Below are 24,193 nucleotides of genomic sequence, written 5' to 3' on the forward strand. Positions count from 1 at the left end.
TGTGTCTGTAAAGATGTCTTTGAGGTGCAACACATTGAATTCTTATAGCACCAGGAGGGTGAGCTATTATTGTCACTCTTGCTTTACAGAGGAAGAAACGGAGTGCTAAACTGTGGAGAGTTGACCCAAAGTCTCACAGCGGGTGGGCAAAAGAATTTGCCCCAGATCATGACCCCTGAAGCTCCCAATTGTCACCACGACATCCTTTGGTCTTTCAGATGTGGTCTTAGGGAGAAGAGTGATGGTAAAAGGCAAGTGTCTGGTGGTTTGGTTTTGAGTAGCGGCTGCTCAGGTGCTGCTAGCTGGCCTCTCCTGTCCTCAGGCAGCTCATGCACTAGATCAATCATAATGTTCACCCTATGACTGGGCCATGAGGAAGCAGTAGCTGCAAGGACAGAAACACACACACACACACACACACTCTGAAATGTGATTACTGGGATGGTTTCCCATTCTTCTTGATTCAGGTGCTTTTCGTGCTGCTTCCATCTGATGGAGTCTCCTGCCAGCCTCGCTTCTCGTCCTGAAGCAGAGGGCAGTGGAGCACTCTCTTTTGTGCTGGGCAAGACGTGGGGTTTGTATAGCATCCTGGACATCTCACATGCATGAAGCAGGAACTGGGGCTCTGCACCAGGCTCTTCTTGTGTTCCCTCTTCTCTTCTGGAGCAGGGTGAGGGAGATTCTTTGCGAGAGGTATGTTCTCACAAGAAGGCCGTCAGGCCCGAAAAGGTGCAAGCACAACTTTTAAGGGAACTGATTCTAATCCACAAGCTTCATCCTTTCTAAGGAATGAAATAAAAGACCATCAGATGAAGTTCTGGGTGGCAGGTGGATTTGCAAGCATGTCCCAGAGGATCAGTCTCTCCGTGGGGGTACACACAGGGGCCTCCTCATGAAAATCTGGATGCATCTTCATCTCTTTGCTGCACACTCTCACCTGCTCCCCTGATGGCAGGAAGGGTGCACCTAGCATGGGTTTCACATCAGCTCCTCAGAGAGGCTGCCTGCCCTAAGGGCTGGGAGGGAACTGGTCACAGACACTCTAGGGATGAGGGATTGACGGAATGCGCTTGGGAAAGCACTCAGATCTGACTTGGTCTGGTATGTCCTATGTCTTTATTTTTTTTTTTTTTTAAAGATTTATTTATTTATTTATACAAGCACTGGGTACAGTCAGAAGCGCGGGAGGGTGAGAGAATTTACCAGAGCAGGGAACAGAACAGGCAGAAGGACCGAAGCACACTGCTGAGGGGAGCAGCGGGCGGCAGGAGAGGTCTGCGCACCATGTGGGACCCTCCTCCGGTGGTGGCCGGGGAGCAGCTGGGGATCAAACCCGGCGCTGCAGAGGCTGCAGGCAGCTTTGCAACCCAGCGCTCAACCGCTGCGCCACCGGGGAGGCCCATGTCCTATGTCTTTATTAACATCTGTAGTTACAGTCCCACACAGTAATGTAAACCTCTGACTGATTTCTTGGGCTTTGGGGGCCACCCAGACCTTGGCTTCCTATCAGAGCAAGGGTTAAGGAGGGCTGCAGGCACTCGCCACAGTGACCTAGCGCTGGGCCATTGTGCAGCAGACACACACAGGGAAGAAGTTCCTTCCTTTGGGTTACTTTGTGCTGGACACTGGCATCTCCCCACTGGCCAGACAGGCGTTGTTCCCAGACCACCCAACCCTGGTGGCCCCTGAATGAGCTCCACCAGGGAGGGCGATGCTTGCCCTGTGAGGCGCCACGTCACTCCCCCTCTTGCAGCACTGGCAGAGAAGTGCCCCTCTTAATTCGTGGCCCCTAGGAACCTGAGCTCATTTCAGAATAAATCGTGGCTTCTTTTGTCCATTTTTAGAATGATTTTGCACATAACTGTGAAAGTAAAAACAGGATTTATAATGCTGGGGGCTGAAGAGGAGTTTTGCAACTCAGACCCCAAAGGAGAAGTAGTGGCTTCCTCAGCTCTCCCTGACAATGGAGATTGATGTCTCTCTGCCGCAGCCCTGTGACCAGCCAGCCCTGGGACCTAAAATAGATCATCGATTGGCAGAAGGAGTAAGGGCGCCGAAAGCTGCCAGCCTCCCCCATCTTGGCTGAAGGCCTGACAGGTGAAGACTGGCTGCTACTGGCAGAGACTCCCCTGGCCCCCTGGAAAATATTCCAGCCTAGTGGTCCTGGAGCAGAGTGGGACTGGGAGCTGCAGGGCGTGAGGGCCACGGCAGGCCGGAAGGCACCAGGCCATCTGTGCGGCTCCCTAGCTGGAGTGTGGATGGGAAGGTGGCTGTCCGGTGGGACCAGCATGTAAAGCAAGGGATGAAGGGAAGGGTGGTTCCCAGCTAGAACTGCATGAAGATGCAAGTAGCAGAACATCTAATCCATGGTGTGAACGTGGAGGCTTTGTGGCTTCTGTACTAGGAAGTTGGTGGAAGGACAGCCCATGGTGGATGCAGTGGAATAAACATGTCACTCAGGACCCAGGCATTCCACATTCTTCCTCCTTCCTCTTCTGCAGACAGATAATCACACTTCCAGGTGGTTAAGCCGCTGCACTGCCCTCTCCAAAGCTCTCCCGGGGAGGGTGTAGCGTGTGTGCACCTGCTTGCTGGGGTTACAGTGTTAGGGTTTCTGTGACTTCAAGTCATCCAAGAGTCCATTTCTTCCTTTAGTAGGAAAAAAATCATAGCAAATCATGTTTTTTTTTCATGTAAGAAATATATTTAATTCATGCAAATGATCCCTCCTCTAAAAATGAGTCATAGATACATAAAAAGTACATTTTTCTTTAGACATGTTTAAGTACAGCTCACAAATATCAGCTATGAACGATGCCACTCCCACAGCTTCGGGGCCCCTCTTAGTCAGCCTGGTCTGGATTATATCAGTGGAAATTGAGGTACTCTTTCCTGTCCACCTCCCCTGGCTCTACTGAGCTATGGTCGACAGATACCATTGTCTAAGATAACAGTGAATGATGGGATGATTTGCTACTTGGAGTATCGCAGTGACTCTGCAATTGTGTTACCGGATGCCTCCTTCACTTCACTTCACAGAATTACCTCTGGTGTGGGTGGTGAGGACACAACGTGAAAGCACACAATATATTTAGTGTCAACTACAGTCCACTGCTTTAGATTCCCAGAAGTGCTCATCTTAGGCAGAAATGTTCACATCCTTTGACCAATGCCTTCCTGTTACCTCCACCCCCCAGGCCCTCAGTCACCTTCCTACTCTCTGTTTCTGTGCATTTGGCCTTTTTAGATTCACAGACAGAGATTTCTCTTTCTCTGTCTCACTGATTTCTCTTTAGCATAATCCCTCAGACTTCACCCATGTTGTCGCAAATGGCAGATTTCCTTCTTTATGGTTGGATAATAGTCCAGTGTGTGTGTGTGTGTGTGTGTGTGTGTGTGTGTGTATACATATATACAATAACATATAAAATTTTTTCATCCGTTTATCTGCCAGACATGTAGGTTGTTTCCATGTCTTGGCTATCATAAATAATGCTATAACAACTGTAAATGCTGCGGGAACATGGGGTGCAGATTTCTCTTCCACATCAAGATTTCATTTCCTTCAGATAAATACTAGGAAGTGCTTGATCATAAGATAGTTCTTTTATTTTTCTGAGGAACCACCATATTGTTTTCCATACTGGCTGCACCAACTTATATTCCTGCCAGTGTTGCACGAGCGGTACTTTTTATGCACCCACTGCTTATTTCCCCAGCCTGTGTATCTGCCAGGGCTTTGAGTAATGACGACCATGCAGAACCATTTCTGCTGCCTCTGGTCAATTTATAGGAACATCACAGGAAATAAGCTATAACTAAGGGACATTTTCTTGACTTTCAGGTTTAAGTAACACCTGGCTAGCAGCCTCTAAAAAGCCTCAATATTTCATCAAAATGCTAAATAATGTCACAGATGAAAACTGAAAGCAACCTGACAGAGCTGGGCCCAATCTGCGTTTCCTACTATGGAGGGTCATTTAATAAGAGAAACCACTATGAGTTTTAGCTTATGAAACAGAAAAATGGTGAATGACAGCAAGAAAAAATATGTGTAGAGTAAGACAACAGAGAAATACTGTTTGATCTCTACAACAAACGACTGTAATATTTCCTCTATAGTGCGAAGAAAATTCCAGAGAATGGGAGCTGAGGAAAGGGAGACTACTCTTGAGTATCTCTCAATGGAGTAAGATTTGGAGGAGACCTGGAGGAGATGTGGAATTAAGAAGAGGTTTCTAGCAATGGGGAGTATTCTGACATGCCTGTTTGTTAAGTGAGAATAACCCAGCAAAAACAGGAATTTTTTTTTTTTATCTCTTGGCTCATTTTTATTGAACTAGCATTGGTTATGACATAAGTTTCAGGTGTACAGCATTATAAATCAACACCTGTATTTACTACACTATGTTCACTACCAAAAATATAGTCTACCATCCTTTACCACACAATGGAACACCTTTACCCAATTTGCTTACCTACCCACACTTCCCCTTCCCTTCTGGATACCACTGTTTTGCTAAAGTCTAAAAGTTTGTTTTTGTTTTGCTTGTTCATTAGTTTTGTTTCCCTGTATTCCACATATGAGTGAAACCTTGTAGTATCTGTTTTTCTCTGTCTGATTTACTTCATATATAGTGAAAGAGAGATGAGAAATTGTGTAGGAGAGAGGAGACAGATGCAGGAATACAATTCTTGAGGGGGGGAGGTGTGGGGGAGGGGATTACGTGCACAGGTTTGTCTTCATCTCAGAGCAGGGGCAGGGAATTCTTCCAGGGCACCAGGAGGTTAAACTGAAAGATTAGGCATAGCCACGGGTGGGTGGGAAGATGTGGTGGTTGGAGTCTGTGGAAATTATTTTCTGGTTTCTTCTTTTTCTCTGTGAAATTGTGTGCCTTGAAATTGACCACTTATCCATTACCAGTGGGAGTATGAATTAGCCTTTTGGTGATAGGATTCCCAGCTTGGCAGGTGGGTAACCTCCTGCCCCAAGAGAGGGCTACCTAGGTATGCCGAGGCGGTCTTAGCGTTGGGCTAATGAGTTTCCCTGGCTGATCGAAGCCCCATCTCTTCTCACAAAAGCCCAAGACACAGAGTGTCTATAAGTCACTGTGGTTGGATTTCTAATAAATTCACTTCCTTATAAGGTATGTACATTTATGAAATGCAATGTAGAGAGAATTTACTAGAGATTTAAATCAAATTGCCTATGCTTGCTTTTTTCTTGTATTTTGCAGATAATGAGCTTTACTTTATTCTGAGACAGCTATATTCTGATATATCCAAAACTGAAATTTGACCTTCCTGCAATCAACTGTGCTGAATCTTGGATAAATTCTCTCTTTGTTGTCATTGGCTGATCACTTCTATTTTTGTATAGAAGTGGGTTTTTTAAACTCTCAAATTGCACAAGGGTTTTGTGGGTGCCCTGTGTGTATCTACTGCTTCTTGCTGTCAGACACCGCCTCAAAGCCCCAAGCAAGTCTCTTTCAGGATTTTGTTGGGTTTTTCCCTAACTGTTTTATTGTGGTTAAATGCACATGTGAAATTTACTGTAAAAAGCATGTCTAAGCCTAAAGTTCCATGGCATTAAGCACATTCACATTGTTTCATAACCATCACTACTATCCACCCCCAGAACTCTTTTCATCTTGCAAAACTAAACAGGAAAATAATTGCCTGTGTTGCCCAGATTTTGTCTGACATTGATGATCTCCTGCGTCCCCTTAAGTCAGGGGCTAAATGGTCTTTTTCCTTAGAATGACATCTTTTTTCATGTCAGCAGACACTTTTTAAAAATCCCCCTGACCTCTTGTCTGTTCTCTCTGCTATGAAGCAGGCTTACCACCTCTTCTCAAAAACAGAAGTCTCTGTCCCTCTCTGCCTCTTGAAATCAATAGTCAGTATTTCCAAACATAATAAAAGCCTGAAATATCCTAACCAAAAATACCGGGAAGAGGTGTCTGTGATAAAATCAGGCATTGGGGGTTCTTGGAATATCAAGTTCTGAAAGCAATTTTGCGGGACTGGGCTAGGGACCAACAGATGCTTAAATCCACTGATGTAGCAATTCTTCTTGTATAATCAATGATATGTGCAAACACAAGTTCAGCACAGTGTTGTGCTTAAGAATAAAAAACTGGGAGTTGCATTCATGTCCATCAATAAAATAAACGATAAAATCTATATGGACACCTTTTTCTTCCCTTCCCTTGACAGAAAAAAAATAAAATCTATGCGGACTTCTGTGTAATTATTAAAAATCATAGTTGAGTTTGCTGCATAGGGAAATGTTTATACTAGAATGTTAAGTGAAAAAAAAGTGATGTAAAATAGTATATATGTTAGGATCTCAGGTTTTTTTCTAAGACTATCTGCAGAGAAAGGCATGGTAGAAAGTCACTTCAGGGTTAAACAATGGTTTTGTCTGGAGGGTGAAATATAGTGAAATTTTTAATGTGTTTACCTTTCTTTGTTTTTTTTGGGCATTTTCTATGACTATACATCTCTTTTATAATCAGAAAAGTGTGTACAAATATATACAGAATATAGACACACTGAAAATGGAATCATCTCACCTAGAATTCGAAGACATGCAAATTAATATTTTATTTTTGTTTCTAACTAAATAAACAAGGAAATAAGGAATAAAAAACCAATTTTCCTACTGAGCATGTTTGTGGTTTCTAGTGATGTCTAGGGTGTGTCAACCGAGAAACTTCTGCTGTTGCCTAACGATGTGCCTCCTACAAGAGAATTGGAGAGCTGGCCCCACATATCCTCGAGAAAACAACTTGGCCATCCTAGGGAGGGAGGAGGTTGTCAGGAGAATATGGGATTATTTCTAAATTTGCTAAGACTGACTTGTCTCACTTGCTCTCAGATAATATGACTCTTAGTTATCTCAAAATGGGATTGCCAGCTCAGCAAGGAAATCAAACAATACTGCTGGGACTGAAGGTGTTCCCCCGGGCCAAGGACTGGAGTGCAGGTGGAGGTGGAAATTATTTCTGAGTTGGGACAGACTTCCCCAATTTCGAGGGCACTAATGGACACCATGAAATGGGCCAGGAGAGACCCGAGGTGGCTTCTCAGAGTTGGGCTGCCATATTCCCCAGTGTAATTTGTGGGGCAGAGGTGAGCACCCCCTGGTGCTCAGGACAGTGACTCAAAGCCTGCCAGATCCTCTACACACTCTGCTGCAATGGATTATGAAGGTGAGAATTCTCCCCAATAACCCAAAGCATGTATTCATCATCTTGGTGGTGAGGTCCTGGGAAGCTGACTTCTCCCACAGAGGTCCATTTGGTGAGTATAGAATAAGCCGGAAGTGAGTAAGATGGTTTAGAAAGGACGTGAAATGAGGAAATAAGGGATAAAAGCACTGGGGCAGCCCTGGGCTCTGGACATGCCTAGCCCCCTCCTCTAAGGCTTAGTCCACCCACCCAGCTCCTGCTGGTGGCTTTGGATTGCACTTGCCTCTGGGAATGCTGAGAATGCTGGGAATGCTGCATCTGTTGACCATCTTTCATCGGTGATATTGATGTCAGAGTTATCTCCAAAGGCACAGCCAGACCACACTTGCCATGGAGAGTCCATTATTCCCTGTATTCTGTGCGGCAGACCTCCCCTCTCTGCCTAAGTCATCTGCCTGCAGGCCTTCTTTCTGTTGTTTTCCATTGTCCAGCCTATGTGCTCTGCCTTGAGGCAGGATTGATCTGTATTTTTCCCCCTAATGTTATTGAACATTATGTAAATTTCAGGTAGACAATATGGTGATTTTATACATATATATATTGAAAAATGATTACCACAATAAGGTGGGTTAACATAGCCTTCACCTCACATAATTATAATTTTGTGTGTGTGGTCAGAACTTTTGAAGTCTTATTAACTTTCAAATATACAATATAAAATACAGTACTTTTTACCATAATCACCTTCAGATTGGTCTCATCTTTTATCAAGTTGTGTAAGGAGGCAGGAGCTTGAGTCAGGAGCTCTTGCGCTCATTCACTGTATGACAGGGCCAGCCTCTGTCCTCTTTGAGTCTCCTTTTCCATACCCACAAAATGCTAATTGGGGCTTAATTTTCTCTCACTATCGACATTCTGTGGTTCTAGGACTGAGAACAAGAAGTCAGGGATAAGATAGCATGAGAAAGTTTCAATCTAATAATAATATGAAGAAAAAGCATCAGAAGAGTCACCACTATTCGCTTGAGCTGCCTTTGCTAGACCTGTGCTATGAGCTTAGTGTAGATAATCTCAGTAAACCCTCATAATAATCTTAGAAGTGGCCACTCATTTTATTCTCATTTTTCAGATAAGGAAACATTCTCAGAGATGTTAATTAACTTGCACAAGGTCACATGTTGGGACTCCAGGGCCTCCCTGGTGGTGCAAGGGGTTAAGCACAGCACTGTGAAGCTGTCTGCAGCCTCTGCTGCCTGAGTTCGATCCCCGGCCAACCAGGGAGCAACCCACATAGTGCAGCAGACCTCTCCTGTCTCACCCGCTGCTCCCCTCAGCAGTGTATTTCAGTCAGTCTGTCTGTTCTGTTCTCCACTCTGTCTCTGGTGAGTCCTCTCACCCCCACACCACTGGCCTGTACCCTAGATCTTGTATGCATAAATAAATCTTTAAAAAAATGCTAAATCACAGAGGGCAGATGTTCGTCTCATCTTGGGAAAGGAGCTGAGCTCCCATATTACCTATAATATGTGCTCAATAAAAGCTTTATAATATGCTAATTTCATTTGTATGTGTAAAAACTTAAAAGTTCCTATTATCCCCGTGGCCAGAGACTAATACAAAACAGATAACTGAAGAGGAGAGAAGAAATTACACAAATAAAAATACTGTAAAGTATGTATTTACTAAATATTGGAAACAAGTGAAATGTTTATCAACAGAGTAGTAGTGAGTAAATTTCGGTACATGATCTTCATGGAACATGATTCATTCTCTCATTCATTAAATAAACACACCAATGCCAAGGCGATCTCTGTAACAACAGTGAGTCAGAGGCTTTCAGTGAGTATACAACTTGGCAGAGTCTTCCAAAATAATCATTACAAAACAGTTATTCATAACCTAACATTAAGAGAAAAAAGTAGATTACAAAATTGTACATTATATTTGTAACTCTAAGCGTGACGCTCTGAACAAGGTCTCAGTGGGCAAATGAAAACAGTGTGGTTAGATTATGGATGCATTATTACATTTTTTCAGGTTTTAGACCATCCGAAATATTTTCCCAATACTACAAGACCCTGGGTCTCCAGGCTGGCTGTGGTGTGAAGCTGATGGGTCTGTCCAGGCAGGAGTTGACTGGGAGGGAATGGTAAGGCAGTCTGGGTAGGCTGGGTCAGGGGGCTATCAACCCACAGATCCAGGAGTGTTTACTGAGTGCCAATGTAGGAACCAGCCTCCTCTGTGTCTGAGCTGCATCATGTAGTAGAGCCTGCAGCTCCTTCAAGCTGTCACAGCAGAGGCACAGAGCCAGGTGAGGAGCAAACTGAAGTTGGAACCAGACAAGAGGGCTGTGCCATGCAGGAGTGTGTGGCTGGTTCCTTAGGCTGGGAAGGATGCCCCCTCTGTGAAAGTACTGTTATCTCCACTCTACAGAAAAGGAAACTGAAGCTTGGTTGGCCCCAGGCAAGCAACAGACCTGGGATTGGAAACCACCCCTTCTCACTCTGAGCCAGGGCTCTTCCTATTTCTTCCCCTGGACCTGGGAGCTGGATGGAAGAGACATGGCTGAGAAGGTGGGGGAGACCCTTGGAGAGGGGAGTCGTGATGGTGGGAGGGTGTGAGGGAGCATCCCAGAGGCCTAAGTCTGGACTTGATGAGGTGGGCGGTGGGGAACAGTTTAGGTTTAGGGCCAAGGTAGAAGATGGGTAAATGAAGAGGAGGCTGGTATTGTATGCTGGCTAGCGTCATGGGGGTCAGGGAGGCTGGTCCAGACACAGGGCAGGGTTGGTGGGCAGCTCTCGTTCTATCTGATCAAAACTGCACCCACTCTGCCGGCTCCTTGGAAACATGTCTTCCTTCATCTCTAACTATTACAGGGCAGGGAGAGGGGTACCCCAGACCCCACAAACCTGCCTCCTCTAAATAGGTTCTGTCATCTGCTGCATCAACAGAAAACATATGAGACTTTAATGAAAAGGAACTTTAATACAATTAGTAAACAATACAGGAAAGGCAAGGAATACAGTTTCTAAATCAAGCATCCAAATTTACCCGTCCCCTCGTGGGTAAAAGTCTACCCAAGCAGGATTGGCCCAGAGCAAGGCCCAAAAACCTGCCACACATCCTAAGCACCTTTCAGTGGGGACCCACAGAAAAGGGTCAGAAACAACCAGACAAGTCTGGGAGGAAAAGAGCAAAATCAAAATCAAGACAAAACCTGCCATTGTCACCTCCCCACGGGTCTCTCACCCACATCTGTTCCACCCAGTCCACGACCAAAAGCCAAGTGTAGTTTCTTCAAGTGTCTCTCGGCTCCATGTGCCTCCCCCAGGTCTCCTTCTGGCTCCATCCTGCTTCCTTCCTTCCCCAGTCTCCTCTGCAGCTTCTCCTCCTCCCTGCTCAGCTCCACCCTCCCTTGGGTGGGGCAGGGAACTTGGACCCTCCCCTTTTCCTGGGGACTACCCTGTTATGTAACCACAATTTGGAGTGGAGGCTGCATCTTACCTATCCCTGCCCTATAGAAAGCACCATCTGGCCAAGCATGGGCGTGTGATATAACCCTGACCAAGTAAAGCCCCACTCTGGGAATTCTGACCTTGGGACCAGAGAGGCATGGATTGCAGTCCCTTTCTGACGATTAAGCTGTCCTATGTGAGTTAGAGGTGAAGGAAGTAACAGTTAGAGGTGAAGAAAGACATGTTTCCAAATGAGTGTGGGAGCGCATCACCACTCAGATCTGATGGCAAGAGGGAATTTGAGCTACAGGTAAGCCACAGCCTTCACTCCCTGAGGACTCAGCAGGCTACTTGTCTGAACCACGATGTGAACAATACTCATTACCTCCCCTTTTAGCTAAGTCAGTCTGAGTTGAACTTTTGTCATTCGTTAACGATACAAGTCCTAATATTAACGATAAGAGACGCACAAATCATTCAAATTTTAAGCCTGTTTCACAAAACCACTTTAGGGCTGTTTTGTTGGGCTTTGGGTTCATCATTTCTTGCAAGTAAAAAACAAGCCAAAAAAAATCTGTCCTCGTTTTTCAGTGTCAGACTCAAGAACTTCAGGTTTCTGCAGGATGAGCCTTCGGTGATCCTCTCAGAGAAGGATGGATGCTTCCCCATCACTGGTGTAGTGAGTAAAATTGCTGCTCATGATGCTTTCCTGTCTGCTTCTTTGGGTTTCCGACAGGGAGAAAGTGACATGGGCCGACTGACCGCATAGGACAGTCAGGCATTTCCTGTACAGGTGGCAAAGGTAATGTCTGAACTTCTCTCCAGCAAATGCGTAGATGAAAGGATTGAGGCAACAGTGGATAAATGCGATGGTCTCAGTCACTTGAAGGATCCACCTCACATTCCTCTTCATGTCACAGCTGGGAAAGAAGTCATAGAGAATGAGTGTCTCTAAGAAAATCATAATGTTGTAGGGGGTCCAGAAGAGGAAAAACACAATGACCACCAGAAGGATCAGTTTAATGGCTTTGGATTTCTTGTGGTTCTTGCAGGAGAACAGTGTCCGCATGATTCTGAAGTAACAGTAACACATAATGAGCAGGGGGAGCAGGAAGCCAAGGAAGTTTACTTCCATGTTGCGGAGCACGGGCCAGATGTCCTGCAGGACCTCAGGGTAGTTACCTAGACACTCGTTTTCACTTTGTTTTGTGAACATGAACTGAGGTGCTGCCACCAAGATGGCTGCTGCCCAGACGCCTAGGCTGATGGTGACGCCATGTTGCACGGTTCGGTTGTTCATGGAGTTGGCAGCCAGGACGATGGCCAGGTATCTGTCGATGCTGATGATGGTGATGAAGAAGATGCCTCCAAAAAAGCCAATGAAGAAGAAGGCAGTAATGAGTTTGCACACGGCGTTGTGAAAACCTTGTTCGTTTATCAAATAGTGAGTCCAGAAGGGCAAGGTGGCTACAAAGAGCAGATCGGACAAGGCCAGGTTCAGGAGATAAATGTCGGTGATACTCTTGGACTTCTGGCTGTTGGTGAGGGCACATACCACCAGCAGATTTCCCACGAGGCCAAAGGTGAAGACCACGGAGTAGACTATGGACATGTAGACAGTTCCAAAGGCCACAATGTCCCCCGTGTAACAGGCTTCACTAGACTCATCGTACGTAAAGATTTCAGAATTTGATTCAGGGGAGATGGTGGACATGGTGAGGACCTGGGTCACAAAAGAAAACAAGGAACAGCGTTAGTTCTCAGAGGAAGAAAATTGGAATTCTGCATGGCAGTGTCCCTAGGTAAGCCAAAAAACCAAACACCAGTCGAGTCCCCAACCAACACATTTCTCAATGTCATACATGCTGTCTCGTTTGATGTTCACAGCAGTCTTGAGTTGGAGGCTGAAACAAACACCCTCTACAAAAGGAGAAGCCAGGTCTCTGGGAGGGTCCGTGACTTGCCCACAACTATGCAGCAAATGGCCCAGCCAACATTTGAATCTTGGCCTCGTGAAGCCTGAGACAGATCTTGCATTCTTAGATTTTTGAAAGTCTCTCCAAAAGGTGGCTAGTTGACCAGTGTGTGGACAGCGGGACAGATGAATATGGGCAGCATGTGAGAGGGTGGGATGGCGACGAGTGCAGCCATAGCTCACATCCCTAGTCTACACTTCCCCAAAGCAATTCTCTATCTCCTTTTAGTCCCACCTCCTCTACTTGCCGGACCCTGTTTCTCCTGCATGAAGCCAAGATCAAAGAGAGAGGCCTCTGACTCTTGCCAGAATCTGAGTGGACCTACACCCTGAAGTTCTCATCTTTGTTTTTTGAGAGCCATTTCTTTTCCTCTCGGAAATAAGTCTTACTCTTCTTTCAGGGATAAGGTGTTGGTCACCCACTTGACATAGACTCACTAGTCATGCTTTGCCCGGGACTTTCCCGAGTTCAGCATTGAAAACCTTTGTTCTAAGCAAACCAGAATGGTTGGGCAAGTGGCCATTGCCCAGGTCTTCACAATCATAGGAGGACCGATAGCCCCAAGATGGAGGGGGAGCTCCATCTTAGCCAGCTGGGCTGGGCCCCCTGTGGCTAATTAACCCAATAATTGCCAGTCCCACACTTCACTGTGGCCTGACCCTTCCTACTACTCTTATTTCCTGTTTCTCTCTGAACAAAAATTAAAAAAATGAGACATTGATGCATAGGTCAGGAGCTAACACTTGTTCCATGGCCCCTCTCCTCCCAGCCAGGACTCTGTCCTCACTTACCCCAGGCTGCAAGGCCAGCTGTTTGCCTCGGTCCTCCGAGGCCTCCCCTCCTTGTGACAGTGCAAACAAGCCCCTTAGAATGCAGGTCCTGCTTGTCACTACCTCCCTCCCCGCCACAACTAAATGCATAGCTCACACTTCTTTACCCAAGGGTGTTTTCACACCCTACAGTGCCCTTTTCAAAATGGTTTTACATGATGGTGTGTTTGCCAAGGTGAGAACCCACCCAGCTAGGAATCAGCTTTTCCCTTCCCAGCCTCTGCCTGGTGCCAGGCCCACTTTTGCATCTTACCCACACTCTTCCAGGGTGAAGGCTTTCGGGCCTGGGCCGTCTAAGGCTGGGATGGTGCTCTCGAGCCCAGAGAAATGTCGCTCTTTCTTTGCTTCAGGCTACAATGTCCTTTTCTCAGAAAGGAACTGCTAGCTGTGACCCTAATTGATAATATTTAAATCAAATAGAATGAGTAATATGCAACCCTTTGTGAGCCACACAAGTGTCAGTTTCAAAGGCCGCAAGCCGCTAGGGGGAAACGGGAATTGTACTGCGGTGCAGGTGGCTTATCCCCGATGTGTCTTCCCAGGCTCGCAGCTATGCAGTCAGGTCCTTGCTGGATCACATTAAGGGTCCCAGGGCTAGCCACCCTCTCCTCAGCTCCCCCAGAGTCAGAGGGCCGTAAGCTGACCTCAAGAGGACACCAAGACCAATTAAAATTCTTTTGCTTCTCTTCTTGCGCGTGCTTCCTGCAGCCAAGGAAATTCATGCTCTGAAATTAGCTTGATTTTGCCATACCTGCATGAGGTAGAGTGATTTTCAGTCTTGGCACTGTGGCTTGCACACAGGACCCCCAACAAGTCTTCAGGCAAGTGTCCCTGGGTCACTGAGAAGGAAGAGCAGGGAGGCAGGTGGGAAGGGCTGCAGACCTGGGCTTTCCAAAGGCTGAAGTCTGCTCTGCCCTCTCCGGCCAGGTGACCTTGAATGGAATTAGAACCTCTGGCCTGATGTTGCTCACCTGCACGATGGGAATTCATCTCCTGCCACCCCAGCTGTTCTGAGGGGAGCACCTGAGACAGTGTGTTGCTACAACAGATACTTAATAATCACATCAGGTGAGGAAGCAGAAGCATGTTGGTCTCTGGAACCCTCTAGACTGCCTATAGCTGTTGGCGTTTTTCTCTCCCACCCCAGGCACTGTGGAGAGTTGGTGTGTAAAAGTTTTATTTTTTTTTTTTCAATTTTGCCTGAAATGAAAAATGTTTTCAGGTTTTTTGGGGGAGCAAGGGAAAGACACCCTTTACTAAGCAGCCAGGCTCATTGCTAAACACTGTATCATCTACTTCACCCTCAGCAATTCTAAAAGGAAAAGTACTATGTTTAATCTGATGCCCTGTTGAGTGATGCCCGGGCTATTATCTGTGAGGAAAGGAGGGGCAGGACTGCTGGGGTCTATTGCAGTGATCCAGGTCGTAGATGATAGCACTTGGGTGGGAGTGAGGGAGATGTAGAAAATGTTAGCACTTTATCTGGAACAAAACATCAGGCAGAAAAAGCTAATAACCAGCAGATTTGAATTGAGCTGTTAGTCTTATCTACTGGAAGTCAACACAGAAAATGCTTTAGGAGATCATTCAGTGGAAACCTTTCCATTTAAACATGAAGAAAATCAAATCATGGACAAAGTAAGGGACATGCCGGGTCGTTGGCTAGCAATGCTGAGATTAGGTCTCACACCTCCTGTATCCAAGTCCATGCTTGTCGGTGTGTTACAGGGCAACCTCGATATTGAAATGGGTTGCCTGACTGGGTCCTCACCTGCACATTTAAAGGGGACTTAAAATGAGACTCAACTATAGCAGATGTGAGTGGCACCAGATGTAGGGGTAACCTTCTTCACAGTGGGTGAAAGGCCCCTCAAGGGGCTAATCAGCTTCCATCTTAGGCTGGACATGGAATTTCCTGGACATCGGAACCCCCCACGCAAGATGCCAGTGAGACCAGGCTTTCCAGCATCTACGTAGCTGGGCAGCCACAGACTAGGGCGGCAGGGGCGCCCTGGTGATGGCCGACCTGAGGCTGAACCCGCTGCTTAGGGCGGTGGCCAGCAGCGATGCAAACCCCCTCAGGGTTCTGCTCGCCCTCTAGTCCGTGAAGCAAGGTTTTACTAAGTGGTATCGAGCTGGGAGAGTTTAAGCAGAACTTGGAAGCTGGGCCTTGAGTGCACGTGTGTCTTATACAAGTAGAGATGAATTTTGTGAGGACCTGCTTTGTAAAATTACCGCTGGCCTCCAGTGCCCACGCTGTTCTGCTTCCTCAGCCCACTTCCTTTTCTCAGGTCTGTGCATTTATTTTTTTTTAACTTTTTTTTTCTTGGTCATCATTACCCAGGGTTTCCAATCAGCTTCCCTTTTCTTGACTTCCCTTCTCATGATGGGGACCCAAATCCATCTTCTTTTTCTGCCTGATGTTCTTTTCCTGTTCTTTCCCTCTCTTTTGGCTTTCTCTGCACTACCTACTATTTTCTGGATCCAGGGCATCTTCTTTTAGTGTTTTACCCTCTTCAGTCTCCACATGTGGCTTTTGGGTCCTTGAATGAACACTGGGTTTGAGGTTGAGTCTAATGCCAAGAAAATTGTGAGGCTTCATTTTTTGCCTTTGGACCAAAGGGCACTTGAGAATTGCTTGGGCCCTGAGCCTTCCTTTCCTGTGGGGATGTCCTTGTGCTGCTAATTGCAGAACCTGAGCTTACTCTCAGAAAGGCCCTGTTCAGCAGGACGGGCGGCTGCTGTTCTGGTAACTGCTCCATACCCAAGACCCTGTTCTTTTGTCTCCACAACCCCACCTGAGAAAGGACTCCCCAGCCCTGGGCAAAGTAACCCTCAGGGGTTCAGAGACATCGGGAAACTTGTCCAAGGGAGACATGGACAGGCTCTCGGCCAGGATGCATCCTTCATACTCCCCGCACTGCTTTTTCTAGAATGCCAACTGAAAAATAGTAGGTGCAGCACACCTCCCCCGCCAATGAAGAGGATATGTGATGCCGCCCTCGATGGTCTTCCTCTCCTTCTCACATTTGGGTCCTTGGTGAAGTGGGGCGCAGAGATGAAGGACCAGCTGTCACTCATCACTCCTGTCACCATGAGGTGGTTCTCGCTGCTGGGCCCCCAGCACCCAGCTCCCTACAAAAATGCTGAGCAAATTGGGACTCTCCTATCTGGAGAGGAAAAGGCTGAAATCAGAAGGGTCCGCTTGTTTCCTGCCTTCAAATATGATGCATTTCAGGAGTGTGTAGCCCCCCAGCCCTCTCTCCCTTCCTGCCCCCCCTCCACCCCCTACCTGGAGGATGGCTGGGAGCCCGGGGCAACCCTCTCCTCTGCCTCAGTTTCCCTCCTTCCCTCTCTCCTTCCTTCCTTGAACTAGTCCTATTTAATTTTTTTTTTTTTTAATTAAGGCAACTGGTTTCAAAGACTTGTTCCTGAAATGAATGAACGCGTTGGCCCAGATCATCTTCAGGAGCCTAGCCAGCTCTGGCTCAATTTTCAACAACAGAAGGAAGCATCTTAAAGAGCATCTTGAGTCCTGGGCCAGGGAAAGCAATAGAGACGGCCGCCCAGGGAATGGAAGCTTCTAGGCGGGTCTCCTGTGAGCGTTCACACGAGCTCTCTTTGGAGACAGAGTGGAGTTGTCCTTTCGGAGTCCTGACCCCTTGAGCTGCACCCTGTGCTAGACAGGAAGGTCTCTTGCCAAGCCCATATACTGGCTCTTTGGGACCCTGGTTTCAAGGTCCTGTTTACAATGACAACTGTTTTTACAAGAGACACCCCTTAGGGTGGAGAGACAGAGCGCTAAGGCTGAGAAGCCAGAGAAGGAAGTGCAGGGACCTCAATTGCCATGCTAAGGAGGGATAAGGGCACATTTTATTTGCACTGCCTTCCGCTTTACAAGTAAATAAGCGCACCCTATTCCTGCAGCAACAAAGCCACCTAAAATAACATGCATTATCCACCAAACAGCATTTTATTTGGGCTGAAGGCACACCCCATGCCAAAACCCAGCAGCAGGAGAAAAGCTGATCCCAGGTGCCGAGCCCCCCGAGGTGCCAAGCCCCCCAACCCAGGTGCCGAACCCCCTGCTCAGTTCTCAGTGGTCTGCCCTGTAGAGAAGCTGCCTTTGTTCGGGAGTCACTCACCTGCCTACACTCTCCTCTTCAAAGTACTTTTATTTTTCTCTGTCAAACTAAATTGTGAAGATTTGAAAAGAAATGCTTCATGGGTTTTTTTTTTTTTAAATAATGAAGGAAAACAGTAGCTTATTTTATTAATTATTAATTAGTTGAGTATTTATTAAGTCTCTTCACCACAGATAAGGACACATCAAAATTAAAAACAAACTTAATTCTGTTGAAAATAAGGAAAGCGATTCCTCTTGCCTCTTTCTGTCTCAGGGCATTTACTGAAGAAAACTTCTAAGTACTCTCTCCTCTCATTTTTTTAAAAAAAGCATATTTTTATATCTATCTATACACACCACATTGTTTATCCAGTTGTCCTCTCTTTTTTTTTTTAAGATTTTACTTTTTTTTTTAAAGATTTATTATTATTATTTTTTAATTTATTTGTACAAGCACTGGGTACAGTCAGAAGCGCGGGAGGGTGAGAGGATTCACCAGAGCCAGAGCTGGGAACAGAACAGGCAGACTGATGAAATACACTGCTGAGGGGAGCAGCAGGCGCAGCAGGAGAGGTCTGTGCGCCATGTGGGACCCTGGCCCGTGGCCGGGGATCTAACCGGCGCTGCACAGGCTGCAGGCAGCTTTGCAGCCCAGCGCTCAACCGCTGCGCCACCAGGGGAGGCCCACTTTGAAAAGTGGATTTACATCCTTTTGAAAATGTGATTTTTTTCTTCTGTCAGTTTTGTGACCCAAGAATGTCTTTCTCAGTAACCTGGATGCCACCTCCTTGAAATACAGACATCGACAGCACCCAGCCTTCCAGGGTCTCTGAGAGAGGAGAAGCCCAACTTGAGGAGGCACCATCTCCCATCACAAAGAGAAGAGACAGTCCATAGTTCTCTGGGTGGTGACCCCATCACCATGGTGAAGCTGGATGAACTATGTGACGGTGAAATCCTCTCTCTGAGAGCTTGTCATTGATTAATGTAAGAACTCACATGTAAGGGACTGTGTCTGCTTGGCTACATATAAAAGGGTGAGTTGTTTTTTCTGCCTTTGCAGCCTCTTAGTGGATTGCCTATGATGCACATTGTGGTTGAATTTTTATTAAAAAATAAAAGTATTATATAAAAAATACTTTGTGGAGATTTTCTATGGTGAGAAAGTTTTAATTTAAATTAAGTTCCCCAACACTAGCCACCACGATCAATTCTGTGGCGGTAAAAAGATTTAAGAGACAGCCACTGTAAGTTCTTATTATCATTTGTGACAGAATATAAATGATGGGAATCCCAAGGTCAGGACCAGTTAAGCTGAGTCTTAAAGCCTGGGAGGGTCTTACAGGTAGACAGACGTGGAGGTGAGCAGGGCAGAGGGGGTGGAGTCAAAAGCATTGAGGGTCTGAGCACACGGTGGTTTCCTGGGGCAGAGAGGGTATGAGAGAATATGGTAGAAGCAGAAGGAAGAGAAGATAGTGAGGTTAGGACAATTCACCTGTTCTGGGGGCACTTTCAGGAAATTCCAGTTTAGTCTGAATGGAAGACTCCCGTAAAGATGCAGGGAGAGCCACAGCACAAGGCAAAGAGGGGTTCATGGGGAGGCTTAACTTCCACACTAGGGAACTACAAGAAAAAATTATCAATGATTTTGAAATAGATTTAAAAAAATGACTGAGAGGGGCCTCCCCTGATGGCGCAGCGGCTGAGCGCTGGACTGCGAAGCTGCCTGCAGCCTCTGCAGTGCCGGTTCGATCCCCACCTGGCGGGGAGGGTCCCACATGGTGCGACAGACCTCCCCTGCCGTGCCCACTGCTCCCCTCAGCAGTGTATTTCATCCGTCTGCCTGTTCTGCTCCCCGCTCTGGCTCTGGTGAATTCTCTCACCCTCCCATGCTTCTGACTGTACCCAGTGCTTGTATAAATAAATAAATAAATCTTTAAAAAAAAAATGACTGAGATACCTCTTTCCTTTTCATTGTCTGAACTAGTTTACAACTCTAAGTTGCAGGAGATTGAGAGCAAAGCAATAATTCTTGCTCATGAAGATAGAAACGCTGTCTGGTGGAGACACATTTTCTAGAGGTCCTGCAGAAATGGACCGATTCTGCAGGTACCTGTAGTAGATGCATCTCAACATTTCTGGAAGAATGTCATGCACACTGTGGCTGTGGTCCATTCATTGTCGTTCTTGTCCAGGATGCCACCATGTGAGCCTCATCAGTTCTATGTTTGCACACGCCTGGGTGGTTTTCAGGATGGGGCCACTGCGAACAACATTGTATGAACATTTTTGCATGTGCAACTCCATTTCTTACAATGAGGACACATTTTTTTAAATGAAAGTATCTTAATTTTTATTTTCCTATAGTGACATTAGACAATGTAATGACCTCATTGAGACTCAGGTTTGACATCATAAATACTATTAGAGTGGTAGTGAATAGTAGTTAGATGAATTTTGGAACTCTTCTAGAATGAAAAACCATATTCAATGAGGATACATTTTAAAAATGCAAACCAAGAAAGCAGACCTATTGTGGGACTCCACACAGATAGAGGTCAAAAACTCTAAGAGAAAACAAGGAAGCAATGACACCAGAATTTGGGATCATGGTAACATGGGGGTGGGCGGCAAGAATAGTGGTTGGAAAGCAACCTGTGAGATAGTGTGGGGGGCCATCAGCATTCTCTCCCACTGCCTGGGTGGTGGTTAGCTGGGAGATCAATTTTTAATAAGCAGTTACCCTGCATGCTGTTCTTGGAATATGCTAGAATTACAATGAGCACAGACTTAGGGAAAAGAGGCTTAGGAAGATATTTAAAGATATGAGCTAAATAAAGGTTTTCTTCCCTGGTAAAACTCACGATTCAGGTAGTTGCACTTTGGCCAGACCAAAAGATGAGGTGTGGAGGCTCCCAGGGTGGTCTGAGCTGGTGGCCTCAGCTGGGGATTTCCAGCCTGCTTGCCACCAGCACTTTCTAGGGGGGGTTGGGGAGGGGCCCAGGAGGTGAGGTCAGGCAGGGTCAGGATTCACCTGGAAGCCTCAGCCTGGCTGTGGCTCTCCCGGCAGAGTGTGACATGGAAAGCACATACCCTCGGAACTCCGGACGTGTCGCTGGGAATCAGAACCTTTCCTCAAAAAAGTCAGAAGCTGGATCCGTGTGACATGGCTTCCAGGCTCCTGACTATGACCATACAGGACAGTAGCAACTCGCCTCTCTGTCAAGTCCATCCAGTGCAGGGGCTGTTTCTGCACATTTTCTTTTTCTTTTTCTTTTTTAATTTTTAAAATTTTTTTAATTTTATTTATAAAGGAGCCAGGGTATAGGCCAGATGTGTGGGAGGGTGAGAGGATTCACCAGAGACAGAGCGGGGAACAGAACAGGCAGGCTGACGAAATACACTGCTGAGGGGAGCAGCAGGCAAGACAGGAGAGGTCTGCCTCACCATATGGGTTTCTCTGAGGCCGGCGGTGATTGAATCTGCACCGCAGAGGCTGCAGACAGCTTCACAGTGCCTGCGCCACCAGGGAGGCCTTCTGCACATTTTCAAGGAGCAAAGTTTAAACCTGTTTAAAACAGGAGTAGCTGAGAATTGTGTTCCAGGTCAGAGGTTGAGCTGGGGGAGGAGGGTGCACCAAATGACCCAGATCCTGGAAGGGGGTTCCCTGGGGCCCCAAGGTTCTGGTTTGGGAGGACCTTTCTGAGATGGCTGTCCTCTGCAGCCTGGTCAGGGTGAGAACGGGTGCCTCTTGGGGGTGGGGGACGGGAAGGAAACGAAGTTGGTATTGAATTAGGTAGATTCTGGCGTCTCCTTCCTCTCCTGCCCCTCATAACCTCATCTGAAAGTTAAGTGTACACACCCTGGCAGCCTCACTTTCCAAGGATGATCTACATTGCTTCTTAAGCACCATATTTGGGCCAGGCAGTGTCCTTGGAATTTTATATACCTCGTCAACTTCAAGGATTATCAACTCAAAGTCAATCTCCTTATTTATTTATTTATTTATTTTAAAGATTTATTTTTATTTATTTATACACTGCTGAGGGGAGCAGCGGGCGGCAGGAGAGGTCTGCGCACCATGTGGGACCCTCCTCCGGTGGCCGGGGAGCAGCCGGGGATCGAACCGGCGCTGCAGAGGCTGCGGGGAGCTTCTCAGCCCTGCGCCCAACTGCAGCACCACCGGGGAGGCCCTGATTCCAATTTTTATATTCATATTAAGTATATTTATATTTAACATACAGAATGCCATTTAACTTTCTCTTTTTCCTAGAAGGGCACAAACAATTCCACAAGTTACTATTCTGATCTTTATTTATTTTTTTTTTTTTGTGGGACCCTCGCCTGTGGCCGGGGAACGAACTGGCGCTGCAGAGGCTGCAGGCAGCCTCTCAGCCCAGGCTCAACCGCTGCACCACAAGGGGAGGCCCTCTGATCTTTATTAAATATAATTTACAAAGAACAATCTATCCCATTTTCCCATATTGATGCGATTTCCAAAAGTTTTGAGTTGAAGATAATTCTAATGTATGCACATTTAAACGTCACGCATGTATTGCACTGCACCCCAGTAAGTTTTTACTTGAGCTCTCCAGAATGCTATCGTTATTAACTGAGAAAGACAACCAAAAAATGTAAAACATTTAGAATTTTTTTTGGAATTCAATTTTGGAAACAGAAGACGCTATTTGTAAAGCTTTTTATGATACAGTTTGCCAACATATATAAAAACAGACAGAACCTGTATGCATCCATCACCCAGCTTCAACAATTAGCAATGCACAGTCAATAATTTGATTCCCCACCTCACGCTCTACTGGATTATTTAAAAATTCAGACATCATAACATTTCACCCACAAATAGTTAAGTGTGAGTCTCTAAAAGAAAAATGATTTTAATAGTAATTTCAATAATATTTTCACCTTAAAAAGTTAACAATAATTCCTTAGTATCGCCCATATAATTTTTTTCGCCCATATAATTTTTTATGATGCTTTTTTTAAGTTAATGTCAAATCATGAGCTCTTCTCCATGTCCCTAAAATATGATTCCTGATGCTTCTAATCATGTCGAGTGTACCATGAACAATCTAATCACCTCCCTCCATCCCAATTCCTCGAGCCTTTTTGTGGTTAAGGCTGTGACATCCTCAAGGAAAAGATCTCTCTTTGGTATGTAAAGCAAACCAGCATCATTAGCCACTCTGACCACTGTGCCTGGACCCTCCACCCCATAGGAGACGCAGTGTACTCTGTGCCTACCTGAGCTGGACCTGGGATGGGACCTCTGGACATGCCAGTCTACCACCCTGTGCCACGCAGATTCTGGAGACAGTGTTTCCTTTCCTCTCCTTCAGAGGGCATCTTTATTTGCAACGTTAGCCAATAGTGTCTAGTTTCCTGTGAAGCAGGCTATCTTTAGATACTACCGCAGACATGTTGAGAAGTTCCACACTGGAGGCCAGCTGATGACAGGAGGGTCTGAATTTACTAAACTGGAAGACAGGAGCCTGGGGACAGACCCAGAGGCAGCTGGAGGAGTGCAAATTTGGGAGCTGTGTTGTTTTACCGCACCACAGTAGATCACAGGAAACAGTGCCAGTCATTCATGGCCTGCGTTCAGGCAAACACGAAAACCTACTGAGCCTCAGTTTCCCGATCCCTAAAAGGGATCGGGACAGCATTGAGGAAAAGATTAAAGGAGCTACAGCTACAGCATTTCTCCTCAAAGTGAGGCCCCAGACGGTGGGGGTTTATTGAAAGGCAGCACTTCTGACCCACCCTAGGCCTACTCTGCATTTTAATGAAATTCTTAGGAGAATATAATCATGTTGTGTTTGAGATACATAGGTACACAACTCACCTACTAAGTGCTTGGCATCTGGTAGATGCTTAACAATTATTTTGTTCTTCACGCTCCCTCCTTCAAGGTATTCAGTGGCTCCCTGTACTTTTGTCAAGGAATGTTACACATCTGATGGACACAGGCCACAACCACCAAGTGACCCAGGGCCTTTTCCTGTTACCTCTCCTGCTACCTCCACTCCATCACCTGGGGAGCTGCCTGGGCCCTGACTCTTCCGTTCATGCTCCTGCCCTGGCCAACTTGTTCTCTGACAGGAAGGTGATCTCCCTCACTTCCTTACCTGCCTGACATAGCTGCAAGGCAGATGACACTCTGTCCCCTCCCTATCCCAAGCCTAGCCAGGTTCTGGCACCAGCGGGCCCTCTGCACACACTTATTAAATGGTCACTGACTCCTTCAGGCCTTTCTTGGCTCTTACCTGCCCACCTGGTGGTCTGCACCCCAGCACTTCCTCAGCTCTCGTTGCTGTGGTCTCCTAAGGGCAGGGGTACACTGTGTGCTCCCGCCTGGGTCCTTCTCAGTCCTGGTCACCAGCTAGGACAGAGCTATAGGGGTGAGACGGCATTGTCCCAGGCTTAATGATTTCCTGATGTTCAAGGACGTTCACATGCTGGTCTTTTTGTCTTGCCCTGGCCTTGGTGTCAGGCCCTTTCCCTGCCCTTGGCTAGGAGGCTTCAGGAACTCCCTACCCCTCTCTCTGATACTAGCAACTCCTCTTTGCTACTCTGAGGGCTCCTCTCTGGT

General features: G+C 46.5%; 1 protein-coding gene across 2 annotated transcripts; it reads right to left on the minus strand.

Moving 5' to 3' along the window:
• Positions 1 to 8,868: 8,868 nt before the first annotated feature.
• CX3CR1 (C-X3-C motif chemokine receptor 1) lies at positions 8,869 to 22,906 on the minus strand. 2 transcript variants are annotated; one of them, XM_037520047.2, is made up of 2 exons: positions 22,846 to 22,906; positions 8,869 to 12,374 (listed from the first exon to the last, which is right to left on the minus strand). In XM_037520047.2, the coding sequence occupies exons 1-2, from the start codon at positions 22,876 to 22,878 to the stop codon at positions 11,295 to 11,297; spliced, it is 1,113 nt and encodes a 370-aa protein (XP_037375944.1). In that variant the 5' UTR covers positions 22,879 to 22,906; the 3' UTR covers positions 8,869 to 11,294. The 2 variants fall into 2 exon arrangements, with proteins under 2 accessions (XP_037375944.1, XP_037375952.1); XM_037520055.2 differs by lacking the exon at positions 22,846 to 22,906 and adding an exon at positions 13,711 to 13,732.
• Between the last annotated feature and the right edge of the window lie 1,287 nt (positions 22,907 to 24,193).

The sequence above is a fragment of the Talpa occidentalis genome, unplaced genomic scaffold (assembly GCF_014898055.3).
Source record: "Talpa occidentalis isolate TD23 unplaced genomic scaffold, MPIMG_talOcc4v2.1 talOcc4.10, whole genome shotgun sequence".
NCBI lineage: Eukaryota > Metazoa > Chordata > Mammalia > Eulipotyphla > Talpidae > Talpa > Talpa occidentalis.

Coding starts and splice junctions, on each gene's coding strand:
- CX3CR1 (XM_037520047.2), bottom strand. CDS start 22,878: ATGTCCAGAGGTCCCATCCCAGGTCCAGCTCAG. Junction 12,375..22,845: donor CCATCCCAGGTCCAGCTCAG/GTAGGCACAGAG, acceptor TTTGTGACCCAG/GTCCTCACCATGTCCACCAT.